Source organism: Octopus bimaculoides, chromosome 1 (genome assembly GCF_046866305.1).
Source record: "Octopus bimaculoides isolate indiv1 chromosome 1, ASM4686630v1, whole genome shotgun sequence".
Taxonomy (NCBI): Eukaryota; Metazoa; Mollusca; class Cephalopoda; order Octopoda; family Octopodidae; genus Octopus; species Octopus bimaculoides.
Genome location: NC_142928.1, coordinates 99,194,364 through 99,209,675, shown reverse-complemented (window position 1 = coordinate 99,209,675; position 15,312 = coordinate 99,194,364). Strand labels below are relative to the sequence as shown.

The 15,312-nt window shown below is 35.8% G+C and overlaps 1 protein-coding gene across 4 annotated transcripts in view; it reads left to right on the top strand.

The window, feature by feature from the left end:
- LOC106876175 (uncharacterized) overlaps positions 1–15,312 on the top strand; it is a 130,147-nt gene that overhangs the window by 61,269 nt on the left and 53,566 nt on the right. For all 4 annotated transcript variants that reach the window (XR_016242472.1, XM_089354558.1, XM_089354555.1 and 1 more), the window contains exons 17-20: positions 5,408–5,564; positions 8,742–8,999; positions 9,499–9,642; positions 12,260–12,428. Coding sequence is in view for 3 of the 4 variants with exons in the window: in XM_089354558.1 (XP_089210684.1) it covers positions 5,408–5,564; positions 8,742–8,999; positions 9,499–9,642; positions 12,260–12,428 (728 nt within the window). In the remaining variant the exon portion in view is untranslated. The remainder of the gene's footprint in view (positions 1–5,407; positions 5,565–8,741; positions 9,000–9,498; positions 9,643–12,259; positions 12,429–15,312) is intronic.

The following is a 15,312-nucleotide window of genomic DNA, read 5'->3' as shown; positions in this document are numbered from 1 at the left end:
AGGTCACTGCTAGTTCTCGCTGTGCACGCAACTGTGTACTGTTATATGTTGGTGCACTACAGAACTTGTCTGGGAACTTTTTGATACCACCTTGTACGTCTCCATAACTTAGCAGTTTGGAGAGATGGATAGAATAAGTAGCAGGCTTAAAAAAAAATAAGTCTTGGGGTTGAGTTGGTAAGCAAGCTACTTACCACACAGCCACTCCTGCGTATATATATTCTTTTATTCTTTTATTTGTTTCAGTCATTTGACTGTGGCTATGCTGGAGCACCGCTTTTTAGTCAAGCAAATCGACCCCAGAACTTATTCTTTGTAAGCCCAGTACTTATTATGTTGATCACTTTTGCTGAACTGCTAAGTTATTGGGATGTAAACACACCACCATCAATTGTCAAGCAATATTGGAGGGACAAACACAGACACACAAACATACACACACACACACATGCATATACATATATATACGCATATATTATACGACGGGCTTCTTTCAGTTTCTGTCTACCAAATCCACTCACAAGGCTTTGGTTGGCCCAAGGCTATAGTAGAAGACACTTGCTCAAGATGCCACACAGAGGGACTGAACCTGGAACCATATGGTTGGTAAGCAAGCTACTTACCACACAGCCACTCCTATATATATAATACATATCATCATCATCATCATCATCGTCGTCGTCATCATCATCATCATCATCATCATCATCATCATCATCATCATCATCATCATCATCATCATCATATATATATATATATATATATATATATATATATATATATAATATATATATTTATCTATCTATCTATCTATCTATATATATATATATATATATATATATATATATATATATATATATATATATATATATAGTCAGTTGTATAGTGATTAAAAAGCTGCCTAATCATACTTACTCTTCCTTTTGACTCTTTTACTTTTTACTTTTTATATATGTATATATATATATATATGTATGTATACATCAATATTAATGTTTGCTTTTATGTTATAATAGAAACAACCCAGGGCTATAGTAGAAAATAGATGCCCAAGGTACCATACATTGGGACTGAAACTGTAACCATGTGATTGTGAAGCAAACTTCTTGTTACACAATCACATGAGAATAATATTATAGATAGATTATGTCTTTGATTTCATTTCATTGTTAAAATTGTTTACTTCTTGTCAGGAAGTGAAAAAATATTAGATAACAATTCTCAAAGTAGAAGAGGTTACAAGTGTATGATAAGAGCTATAGCTTTCAGACAAATTGTCTCCTAATATTCAATACTATGTGGAGTTTTACTCTATATAGTCAAATGTTTTGAATAAAATGTAAATTGGAAAGAAATGATTTTATTTCATGATTCTCCATAACCTTCCAACTTTCAAAATAACTGGGGTATTTCCACAAGTACTGCTGGTTAAATATTAGATGTATTAACCATATTACTACAGAAATCCGATATATCCACTCCAAATTTCATTACATGTAACTGTGAAAAGCAGTTTTATAGACCAGTCTATCTTTTGATGAAGAAGGTCAAGCTTGGAATTATTTTCTGTTGTGTGGCAAGAAGCTTCCTTCTCAACCACATGATTCTGGGTTCAGTCCCACTATGTGGATCCTTGGGCAAATATCTTCTATTATAGCCTTAGGCTGACCAAAGCCTTGTAATAGATTTGGTAGATGGAAACTGAAAGAAGCCCGTTGTATGTATGTGTGTGTGTGTTTTTATCCCCCGCCACTGCTTGACAACCACTGTTGGTGTGTTTATGTCCCTGTACTAATTGGTTCAGTAAAAGAAGTCAATAGAACAAGTACCAAGTTTTAAAAAACATATTGGGATCGATTCATTCAACTAAAAATTCTTGAAGGTGGTACCCCAGCATGGCCACTGTCTAATGCCTGAAACAAGTAAAAGATAAAAGATAAAAGATATATCAAGTTTTATGAGATACCATGACTTGTAGAAAATGCCAATTCTGTTTTTTTTGTGGCAGTGGATATAACATAGACACAAAGGCCATTCATTGAAAAAGCATTATAATCTTGGGATTGCAAAGCAATCTAAAAAATAACCATGAAATTTATTTTGCAGTTAAAGGGTTAATAGCATAACATTTCAATTCACTTTTCTATTTGAAAAGAAAAAAAGAAAATATTTTTCATAGGTGTAGTAAGAAGTTTGCTTCACAACCACATGGTTCTGAGTTCAGTCCCACTGCGTGGCACCTTTGGCAATGTCTGCTGCTATAGCTCCAGGCTGACCAAAGCTTTGTAGCATATCCATCGTGCTGCTTGGATTATCTCAGGGTTAAACATTAAAGGCCCGGAAAAGACGAAGTGGGCAGCCACAACACATGCGCAAAATACAATAGTCCTTAATGGAAGTCATGAAAGGCACATAAGGAGCCCAACTGACAGGACTTTTCCTCTTTTCCCTTTTGGGCAGTCAGCTCACCAACTGCCCACAGCTAGGACTGCTAGCTCTCTTCCTTTGCTTCAGTGCCCTACACATGGTGTCATGATGCCTCTCTCACAGTAGGTACCATCTGATGATATATTCGTTCACTCTGTTTCTGTTTAAACTATACATGCCAGAATGCCATAACGACTGGCAATGCATCTCCAACAAAATAAAAATTGTTATATTTAGTTTTCATTTGGATGCAGCCTACACCTAATCAGCCCATTGCCAACCTAATACTGGAAACACACATATACTTGCTAAAGTAGTGAACCCAATGTTGGAGAAAAGCAAAACATTTCTCACATGACAGTACAGAGCATCATAGCGACATTTCTTTCATCAGATTCACACATACGGCGAGTAACAATGGCTTCACCTTCCAAAGCTGCTGTTTCTTATCCACCTTTGTCTATTTTCATCGGAGACACTCCGTTTGGTTTACCCAAATGGAATCCTACTTTGCAGCAAACCACATGTCATCCGAAATGCAGTGTTTGCATCTTCTGATAAGTTCTTTGTTACCTGCTCTCACGAGCAAAGTATGGGATACCCTTACGAATCCACTGATGGACGCCAGCTATACCTCTGTAAAGGTCAAGATTCTATAGTGGAATTCCCTGTCAGTGGAGAAAAAGTTCCACAAACTCATTAACCTTTTCATTACTGTACTTATTTTGAGAAGCTCTGTGTTTCTTTCAATCATTTTAAATATAATAAAGAATTTAGTAAAATAACTTAGTTATCATTCAGCTAGTGTTAGGAACATAAATTGTGACTAAGGTTTGGTGGAAGATTTTAATTCAAAACTTATGAAAACAAAACATTTGTACTTAGAGCCAGAGCCAGTTTCAGCTGGGCTGGTAATGAAAGGGTTAATGATGAACCGCTGGGAGACCGAGCCCTGTCGTAACTACTACATAGAATGTGCCAGCTTGCCGAAGGCAATTCATTAGAGAGTGGTTTTCTCAAACTATTTTTTTCTTGCCTACCTGTTAACATCGAAGCCATCCTCACACCCATATGTGACATCAGTACCATTAAACAATTGGCAACATCAGCCGATAAAATAATGGAGATAACCACTCCAATGTTACCTTCTCCTTCCATTACTGTAGCGGCCATAGCATCCCAGTTCCAGGATTTTTGATGTGCCATGGGAAAAATGATTGAAGACCTGGCAGCGGAAGTTCGCAATAAGGGATTGGTATATTGCTACCATACCACCTTTGGCGCCAAGGCAAGGAATTGCACACCACCTTGCTCATATAGCACCCAGGGAAATGCCTGAATGGAGCAGTAAGCATGGCTACTGTCTCTGGTACCATCCCACCAAGTCGTGCAATTTTTATCAAAGATGAAATTTCCCAGAGGAGTTTCCTAGTTGACTCAGGAGCTGCCAAATATACACACAGAAAACCTTGTCCTTCGGTCACTATCATCCAAGTGGTCAACCATTCACCTATTACCACATATGGCAAAATTTCTCTCACCTTGAATATACAACTCAGACGATGCTTTCACTAGGTTCTTCTAGTCGCTGCTCTGCCATACCCAATCCTTGGGGCAGATTTCCTCTCCCATTTTACCTTGCTGCTCGATCTGAAAAACAGGTGACTGATCAATAGTAAGATGCAACTCAGTGTACATGGCACTGACTGTTTTGTTTCCACAGTCAGCCCAGTTTTCTTTGTTGCCACTGCTTCCAACTAATACCACATATTGTTGCAGCCTTGTGAGTAGATTGTTTTAGCAGATATATTTACCAAAATTACATAAAAATATCTTGAAATACGAAAGAGTAAATTTATTCAATAATATCGCCCTTGGCTTCAACCACAGCCTCCAGACGACTTCAGAATCTCCTGCAACTCTTCTGGACTGTCTTCTTGTTTAAGTTGATGAATGCTGCCATAATCCTTGCCTTCAGTTCATCTTTGGTGTTACAAGGAGTTTTGTTGGTCTTTTGCTCAACTGCGCCCCACACATAATAATCAAGGGGGTTGCAGTCTGGTGAGTTAGGTAGCCAGATGTTAGGGGTGATGTGGTTGCAGAAATTATTTGACAGCCATGACTGGGTTCTCCTGCTTGTGTTGCATGGTGCAGAGTCCTGTTGCCAGACATAGAGTCTTCCAGCAGCCACCCCTCTTGACCCAGGGCAGCACTACCTCCTCCAGGTACTTGATGTAGGCCTCCGTGTTGAATCTGAGGCCATGAGGAAAGACTAATGGAGGCATAGTGTCGCCATGACTAGTGACCACTTCTAACACCATGATGTTGACTGGATGTTTGATTTTTATGACTCTCGGTATATGTCCTCAAATTGCACTGTCCTTAGATTTACACCCAAACACTCTGAAATGTTCGTATTGGAGCTTCTAGCGTGAATTCCAAGCAGTACAGCATGTCATTCCCTAATTTCTGGCAGAGTGAATTGCATCATGGTGGTGCTGTTTTTCTCACAGATGTTGCCCAACTGATTCTACTATACTGTGTAGTCAACAAAATCAAAAACAAACAACGTGCATGCGTGGAATTAAAAATATAAAATGGTGACAATATACCCAATGCACCCTGTGTATATGTATGTGTGTGTGTGAGTGGAGGGGGGCAGTGTGTGTGTGTATGTGTGTGTGGGTGTGATTGTCTTTTAGTACATGTTTGTCCTGCACCATCACTTGACCACAAGTGTTGGTTTGTTTACGTCCTTGTAACTTAGCTGTTCAGCATCAGAGACTGACAGAATAAGTATCAGGCTTTTAAAACAAAAAGTAAGTACTGAGGTGAACTTGTTTAACTAGATCCTTTAAGGTGGTGCCCCAGCATTGCTGCAGTCCAATGATTGAAGCTAGTAAAAGAAAGATATTTCTTTCTCTGTTACACACAAACAAAATGTTCTCTAAGATTCATTGAGATTTCTGTTCTGTTTCAGTGATTCAAGAAATTCACTTATGAGTGATGGTCTTTGGCTGGGTCATCATTCAGATTCTGTGGCAGATGATAAGATGGGGAAGTCAAATGATGTCAAAGATTTTTGTGTCTATATTGATAGCCTCCGAATGTTGCCTGATAATGCTTCTATTGTTAAGGTAAGCCAGGGTGATGGATGGCAGTTGTCAAAGTGCTTTGCAGTATTTAGTTATGTCCTGAGTTCAAATCCTGCAGAGGTTGATTTTAACTTTCTTCTTCCCAGTGTCAATAACATGATTACCAGTTGTGTAACTGGAATGAATATAATTGTATTCTCTCACCTTCAAATCTTTGATCTTGTACTTAAAAGATTGTTGTTAGTGTAAGCCATGAAGAGAGGCACCACCTTTACACATATGTGTATATATAAACACACACACACTTACGTATGTATGTATGTATGTATGTATGTATGTATGTATGTATGTATGCATGTGTGCATGTGTGTGTGTATGTATGTATGTATGTATGTACGTGTGTGTGTGAATGTATGTATGTATGTATGTATGTATGTATCAGAGGGAGTCATAAGGGCACTATCATGATATACAGAACGTCTTGGACATTTTAGAGCCAACAAAACCCATCTCTCTCCACCTCTAATTACTCTTAATTTCTTCTAGTGAAAGAGAGAGAGAGAGAGAGAGGGAGAGAGAGAGGGAGAGAGAGAGGGAGAGAGAGATAGGTGAAGTTAACCTCAGGAGTGTTTGAACACAGAGGGCAAGAATAAATACTGCCCTCTGAGTTCTGACACTTTAACAACTCTGTAAATTATATATAAATTATATATAAATACTGTATGTATACATAAATATTGGATTATGTTTATAATTATATTTGTTTATTCATAATCATCATCATCATTGAGCATCTGCTTTCCAGGCTTACAAGTTCTGGAGAGGAGGCAAGTTGATTACATCAACCCCAGTGATAAACTGATACTTATTTTATTGACCTCAAAAGGATGAAAGGCAAAGTCAACCTTGGCAGAATTTGAATGCATAACCTACAGACAGACGAAATACTGCTAAACATTTCACCCAACATGCTAACGATTCTGCCAGCTCACTACCTTTATATATATGAATATTGGATTCTGTTCATTTTAATATATGTTTATTATTATATATGTATATATAAGTATTGCACTGTATCTATTACTATCTCCCTGTAACTTTAGGGTGCACCCTGATGCACCTTCACCTCATCTTCCCACTTTTCCAACTGGAGTAGCCATGCGTCTCCTCAATAGTAAGACACCTGTTTCAGACACTTTATCATACTTTAACCTCTCAACATTTAACATATAAAGCCACCTTTCCCAATGCTACAACACCCTCAGTTGGAGGATATTGTTTTGTGAGTTACTTGGTGACCTCACTAGTGTTAGTGCCATGTAAAAAACACCCAATATATTCTGTAAAGTGATTGGTATTAGGAAGCGCATACAACCATAGAAACCATATCAAACAGAAAGGTAGACTTCGGAGCTCAGCACTCTCCTTTGGCTTGCTGGCTTCTGTTGAATCATTCAATCCCTGCTAGCATGGAAAACAGATGTTAAATGGTTTGATGGCAGAAAGTATTCCAGGCAGAGGGAGACAAAGGGAGACTTGAAGTGAAATGATTAGATTAGAACTGAAAATTGGACCTTACAGTTACAGTGATGTAGATTCAAGTTATGTGAAGAGATTTTTATTACAAACTTATATATATATATATAAGAAGTAATTAAGATTCAGTTGAATTAGGTACTTAAGTTGAATCACCAAGTCATTCTGGTATTATGCACACAGCTCGAAGTAAGGTGAATAAAATCAAAATAGGCAACAGGATATCAAGTAGTAATGCAGTACGACCATTTCAAGCAGCTCCATTTAATTGAACAATGCAATCATTACATCAATTTAAATACAGTGCTATCTTCAGCTGCACAAAAAAAAAATATATGGAACTTCAACAGGTAGGATACATTATATAATTTTTCTTAAATATTTTAACATGTAGCAAGAATAGTGACAACATGAATTTCTTGCTGTGTTAAAATATTTAAGAAAAATTATATTAATGTATCCTACCTGTTGAAGTTCCATATATTTTTTTTGTGCAGCTAAAGATAGAGCTGTATTTGAATTGATGTAAGGATTGCATTGTTCAATTAAATGGAGCCACTTGAAATGGTTGTACTGCATTACTACTTGATATCCTGTTGCTTATTTTGATTATATATATATATATATATATAATCATAAATATACAGGGATTAGCAATTGAGTTGCTTCTCCAACATACTGAAAATTTAGAAATAGCAGTCAAAGAACTACTGATTCTAAACTACAAATTTGTAGTTTAGAATCAGTAGTTCTTTGACTGCTATTTCTAAATTTTCAGTATGTTGGAGAAGCAACTCAATTGCTAATCCCTGTATATTTATGATGATAAATGGTCTTACCGATAAAGGTTTTTTTCATACTGAACTACTTGGCAAAATTGTTAATTATTAATTCTATTATTAATTGACGATTCCCTGCCCTTATTTCTTGTGTATTTCTTGTATATATATATATATATATATATATATATATATATATAATTTGTATGTGTGTGTGTGGTTGTGTGTATAGATATACATAAACATATACATTTGATAAGTGCCAATGTATGAAACTCTCAGCCTTTGAGTTACTCTGTTGCTTCTGCTAAATATTAATAAAAATACATACATACCAAGTGAGAGCACATAGTTTAGTGGTTAGAGTGTTGCACTCACGATCATGAGATCCTGATTTCAATTCCTAGACCATGTGGTGTGTTGTGTTCATGAGCAAAACACTTCATCTCATGTTGCTTTGTGATCACTTCAACACCTGACATGTCATACATCTTGTACCTGTTCAGACAATGTTGATTTGATGGAGAGAGTGAGCTAATGTGCAGCATGGACATTTGATCACTATAAACAAATCATTTGTATACATTGTCCAGCAAAAGCTGAACATTCATACGTCGTCTTCGATGGGAGAGTCTGTCATACCAAGGGATAGACTAAGAATGAGATAGTTGTATGATATCCGTTGGTCATGCTTGTGAATTCAGCCAGAAACTCTAATGATATTTGCTTCTGATTAGATCCTATGGAGGAGGTGCCTGAGGACCCTACCTCTATGATTCAACCCCAGGAATAGTGGGTGGAGAAGCTGGATAAGTAGATGGAACTCAGACAAAAAATTTAATACTGAAATATATTTTGTAACAAGGATATGTCTTGTAACTCATGTCTACATTTCTACTTTCAGGTTGTTTCTTATCTAGTTCAGCCATCAAAGCCCTTAACAACAAAACTGCTGCCAACGTTCCCGTCCATTGACAGCAAATGGTGTTGTCCCATGTTTGTCCCTGAAGATCGTTTCATAATGCAAAAGATGAAGGATAACTTACCCAAAGATACCTTTATATTGTTCACTGTGTATACTATTGACATGAACTCCACCCAGCTGTGTACACTAGGCAATGCATTAATGTGTCTTTATGAATCTTACAATGATAATAATGATGTATGTAGTTAATTTCTTGAGTTAATTTGTTGTTTTAATTGCTCTTTCATCTTACATCACCATCATCATCATTGTGAACAACAATGAAACTAACATCAACATAAATTCCACCACCACCAACACCTCCAAAACCACCACCAACACCTCCAAAACCACCACCACCACATGGACAAGAAATACAGAAATGAAACTGATTGATAACATACATAATTACAAACATGCACACACATACATACATGCATGCATACATGTGTGTGTGTATGTGTGTGTGTGTGTGTGTGTGTGTGTGTGTGTGTGTGTGTGTGTGTGTGCATACTCAGAAAGCAAACAAACATAGTTGCAGAGAAAATAAAAATGATATTCAGTAATATTGTTTATTTCTAGTTAACTTTTAATGTTCTGTTTATTAAATATATCAACACTAATTTAATTATTGTAAAAATAATTTAGATATATAACTTAGGTGTATCATTTTGACTGTGTTTTTGTTTGTAAACAGGTAAAATTCTGCTCTGGAGGTTATCAGCTGAAGTTAAGAAGTGGGTCTTTGGACATGTCTAAAAATATCAAGTCTTCCAGCTTAGACAATCTACCAATTGTTCCTGTGGTGTCACTTTTAATTCGGATTTTACCTTTAGTGCAGGTAGGTGTAAATCAGTAGCTGAATCAACCAAGAAAGTAGTGATCCTAGAGGCACTTGACTTGCTAGAAATAATAGTTGAATCTTCCTTAAATCACACACTGTCATCCTAAATATAAAAAAGGTTACATTGAATACTGTGGTTGTTGATATTGCTAGATAAATTTGCTTTTTTTTTCCATTTATTTTAATCCTTATTTTTCATCAACAGTTTTAACAAATCAGTTAATAATATATTCTCCTTTAATGTTTATAACTTTTTACTGACATTCCACTAGTTTGACAATGCTTTGTTGATAGTAATCACTGATTTGTTAAAATTATTAATGAAAAATAAGAATTAAAATAAATGGAAAAAAAAGCAATGAATTTGACAACCCAATATAAAATGATGAGATACTTTGATCATAGGTCTGCTTGACTAGTGTCAACCTAGGGCTAAACAATAACAACAACAACAATAACAGCATATGAAAAATACTGGGTAGGAAAGTATTGTGAAAGGAAGTGCAGTAGGTAGTGTTAACTTAAAAGAAAGTCTATGATCTATTGTGGAGATAGATTAGGCCTGTGTAGGCCAAGGAAGATACAGGCATAGCTGCATGGTAAGAAGCTTGTTTCACAACTGCATGGTTCTGGATTCAGTCTCACTGCATGGCTCCTTAGGCAAGTGTCTTCTATAAAGCTGATCAAAGCCTTATGAGTGGATTTGGTAAGTGGAAACTGAAAGAAGCCTGTTGTATGTGTGCGTATATTTGTGTCTGTGTTTGTCCCTGTTGTAAAGTGGGTTCCTCTCACTGGTGTGATGTGTGACTGCCATTGTACTGTAGTTGCTGTTTTATGTTAGTAGCCACAATAGTTACTGGTCATCAGATACCGTTGTATCTCTTCATGCCGGAATAGTAATACACTAACTTCTGTCTTATTATCACTAATAGCTCCACAAGACACTGACTAGAACTGTTGACTGACATTATTCTGTTCCATTGAAATATGGTCTATTTCTGGAGTCCAACTGTCTCAAGAGATACTGAAGTTTGCATCACTGGTCAGTCAGAACTTGACCAATTCAGAGTACAAGCCAGGGTTAGGTATATAGAGATCTTGGTCTACTCAGAATCTAGAATATCCTCTCAGTCTATCTGGTGTGATCCAAAGGAGTGTAGAATAGAACAGTTTTTTTTTAGTTATACAAAGGCAAAACATGTTGCCCCCTCAAAATAAGAGTAGAAGAACATTGCAGATATTGATAAATCGGGTATAGTTGAACATGTATGGAAAAATGGAGATCACCTCCCCCTGTAGGATGAAGTTAAAATAATAGACAGAGAACACCACTGGAAAATACTAAAACTAAAAGAAACCGAGTGCAGATATGAATAGCATATGGGAACCGGTATTAAGGAAGGATAGGAAAATATTAGATTTATAAGTTCTAAAATTCACTCCATAATTGCCCGTGGGCATATGGCGTTGTGGTTAAGAGTGCAGGCTACTAACCCCAAGAATCTGAGTTTGATTCCAAGCAGTGACCTGAATAATAATAATAATAATAATAATAATAATAATAATAACAACAACAACAATAACAATAACAATAATAATAACAACAACAACAACAACATCGAAAAATGCCTTAGGAATGAGAACCCAGGTTCAAAATTTCCCTAAGACACCTGATGGAGGGTATATCAGCCAAAACGTGTTAACAACAAACAAAATGAGGACAAATATCCGTCAAATGTAAATAATGTAAATAGTGTAAACTGGTGTCAGTTTGGCTGCAAGAACTGGCAGGATTGTGCCAAATCTAACACTATTCTGGCTTAACAACTCCACTCTGGATTTATTATAAGGTTCACTACTTAGCCTTTGTTTCACAAGGCAATAAGGTTATTTACCTATTTTGGGGAATTCATAAACCTGGGGACCCATTACCACACCAGGTGCTGTCAGACAGAGCCAACTGAACCTGGAACTCATGTCAAGAAAGGGCATTACACTCTGATGTAGCAACTGAAATATGTAATATTTGGATATAAGAATATGCATGATCAACTGTAGAGTATACTGAACAACTAATAAAGAGGATAGATATTCATATTTGGTGACTAGTATTGCATGATCCCTGTTGGCCAAGATACTTTATTTAAATGTCTCAGTCAACCTGCTAAATGGAAGTACTACAAGTACTTATGTTTACACTTCAAACAACAGCAGCAGTATCAAAGAATTGACAAGTACTTCATTAGCTTACTGTGTTGAGGCCAAGTCTTCTGTTGAGTATTACATTGAAAAGCATGATCTCTGTTGAGTTGATTTTTCCCAACTATATGAAAATGAAGTTTTCAGGTGTTATTAAACTTTTCAAATGATATGCATTTTGTTGTAAGATGTTTGAAACGTTCATAGGTCCATTATGCTTCAATAGACCTATAACATATAGATAGTCAGTTGAATACCTAGAGACCACACTGTTTATCACATCTTCTCTCATTATCTCTCCCATCCTCTCTTACAAGTTCTTGTCTCACTGTTATTTATCTATATTTCTAGGTCTTGATTAAAGCATTCCTCTGATCCATTACTAATAGTTTTCCCAATCTCTGTTACCTTACAGGATGTACAGCCTGCTCCACCCTATACTTCAAACTACTATCATTCTATCCAGTGTAAACCAACCATCTCAGAAGAAAGAATATTTGAAAGTTTCCAGAAGCATTCTAAGTTATCAGAGCCACTTAAGACTCTCATCTGCAGGTTACAGCTCTTTGATGGAATCCAAACAGGTAAAAAGTGACTCTCATCTCTATCATGATAAGCAGTTAATATATTCACTAATGTCTATTTGGAAATATCAATGATATACTGCAGATTGTTGGTATAATGGAGTTCTGGTGATTACAGTATTGAATTGGTGTTTATATTTTATGTTGGTAGTAGCCCATTAAGGCAAGAATTTATCATCCACATACCTGGTGTATATTATACAGTCATAGCTGTATTTTTTTATTGTGATTATGTAGAATGCTACAAACATAGACCTTGATGGACAGCTCATAGCTACCTCATCTTTTTGCTTAAATAATTTGCTGCTTATATAAGCATATGCTGTATCAGGATTATACTTAAAAGATACCACTAAATTCATCTGAAGAGCCTCAACATATCTTTGAAGAAACTAACCAAATTGTCAATGTCTGTTTATTAACGTTCTAGTGACAAAAACTATAGAAGCCATATTAAATAATATATATAAACACCCAAGAAATAATATCATCCACTATACCAGATGACATACTAAAAAAAATATTTGTATCTTGTGCAACTGAAGAATCCATCCACTGTCTACAAGGTAAGTTATTAAAGTAAAGAAAAGAATGATCATGGATTCTCCATCAGGGTCGATATTTGCAGCATTTTATGTGGCCTGAATAGAAAATAAAGTGATAACAAGGCATGAAAAATGTAATACACACTAGGAATGTGGACTATATATTTGTAATAGACACACTGCAAAATGTTTAGACTTTAAAGGAAGACCTAAAAAACAGTTCAGTAACCAAAACATTTTACATGAAACTCACAGCGATACAATGACTCCATTTCAAGAACCAAACATTCAGATAAAATATAACAGATATTTCATGACTGTACTTATATGAATGCAGTGAAAGTTCACACAGATATGAAATATTTGTGGTAAAATGGCTTCTCAGAAGAGTGTTTGAATTCTCATCCACAAACAATGCACCAAATAAAGAAACCTACACAGTTATACAGACACAAAACAATAATGGATTTATTTTAGCAAACTAATAGACCACGTCTGAGAACAATACAAACACAAATACAATGCAGTAAATATACTAGTTACTGCATTTATTAAAAATTTTCTAATCACATATAATGTCTACTACATGAATCAAATGTGTATTAAATGTAGAATAGATGGACACATGGAAAAACTTCTAAAAAGTAACTCAAAATACATTACATCCAATCATAATAACAACTAGAATAATATACTATAAAAATGCATTAAAATTTTTTAAAATACCTGTAAGTATACAATCAAGCTGCTAATGATCAATGTAACTATAAATTTGATTGGAAACATGAAAATTGTAAACTTGATGACATTTTCTTGTTAGATCACTGCACTTAACATGGAGCAACCACAATACACTGCATGTCACAACATGAAAACAATTTGACAGCAAAATAGTTGTAGAGCATTGGATTTTATCCTGTGTTTTGCCATATACAAATGTCAAGTCACGATTCAATCATAGCTTGAACATGTGTGCGACTAAAATTTTATCCAATGAACGATCATTGTTCACATGATAGTTTGGTGGTCCAATTAGAACTTACCATGAGTGGGGCCTACAAATACAGTTAAATTATCCACCAATTTCACAGAGTGTCAAGACATCTGAACCACCATGATGTTATCCACTCTCACCAATTCGAAGTGATTTGGGTTGGTGAGTTGTGTTACACTCACCTAATAGTTGTTCTCACAGCTGCATATTCAGTCAAGGATGATTGTAGAAGACACTTCACAGCACCTGAATATACTTGGTATATAAAAAAACTAGCCCCCATGTTTAGTTGCTAACAGAGATTTTCCCTGTGTTTACTACTGTAGCTCTCTGTTACAGTAGTAAACAAAACATCAATACTGTCCAGAATAATCCTTTAAAAAAATGGCTATTAAAGATGGAAACAGTTCTAATAATAGAGCACAATGCTAAAATGAACACGTGACATATTCTAATAAAAAAAAATTCCCTGTTTTTTTAAATAAAATGCTGACAGTCAGAAATCAAAAATTTAGTATGATGTCTACCCCCATTCCTAATGGCTCTACTTATTTCCTTTCTTTAGCATTAAAACTGGCCATATCTGACCCAAATATTCTACCTGTTTTATGTTCAAACCAACTAGATCTGATCTTTTGCACCTAACCAACAATGTCATTTCAAAATAAGTTGTCACATCAGCAAAATCTCGAAGCTACAAGATAATGCATGATTAGTTCAAAATAATGTGAATAAATAAGCATTACATCTGACAGAGTAATCTGAATGCCAGATGATGATGTAGCAACAAAATTTGCCAACACTAAATGCTCTAACAAAAAGACAAAAACCATGGCAGTCTAGAGACATTAATGATAGATATGGAAACTTTACTGTTCCCCACAAAAACTTTAAGAAACTCATATGAAAATAAATATTTAAAAAACTTAATAAAAAAGGCAAATCTAGTACATAGTATTGTTTTAATGTTTGTTTAAAAGAAAAGCTGTTCGGCATATATAGGCCAAGTGTGGATGTGTGGTAAAAGATTTGCTTAACAACCACATAGTTCTGGGTTCAGTTCCACTATGTGACACCACGGGCAAGTGTCTTCTACTATAGCCCCAAGCCAACAAAAGCCTTGTGGATGGATTTGGTGGATGGAAACTGAAAATAACCTGTTGTGTGTGTGTGTGTGTGTGTATGTGTGTGCGCGTGTGTGTGTGTGTGTGCGTGTGTGTGTGTGTGTGTGTCTTTGTCTTTGTCTCCTACCACTGTCTGACAACCAGTGTTGGTTTGTTTAAGTCACTGCAACTTAGCAGTCCAGCAAAAGAGACTGATAGAATACATACCAGGTTTAGAAAAA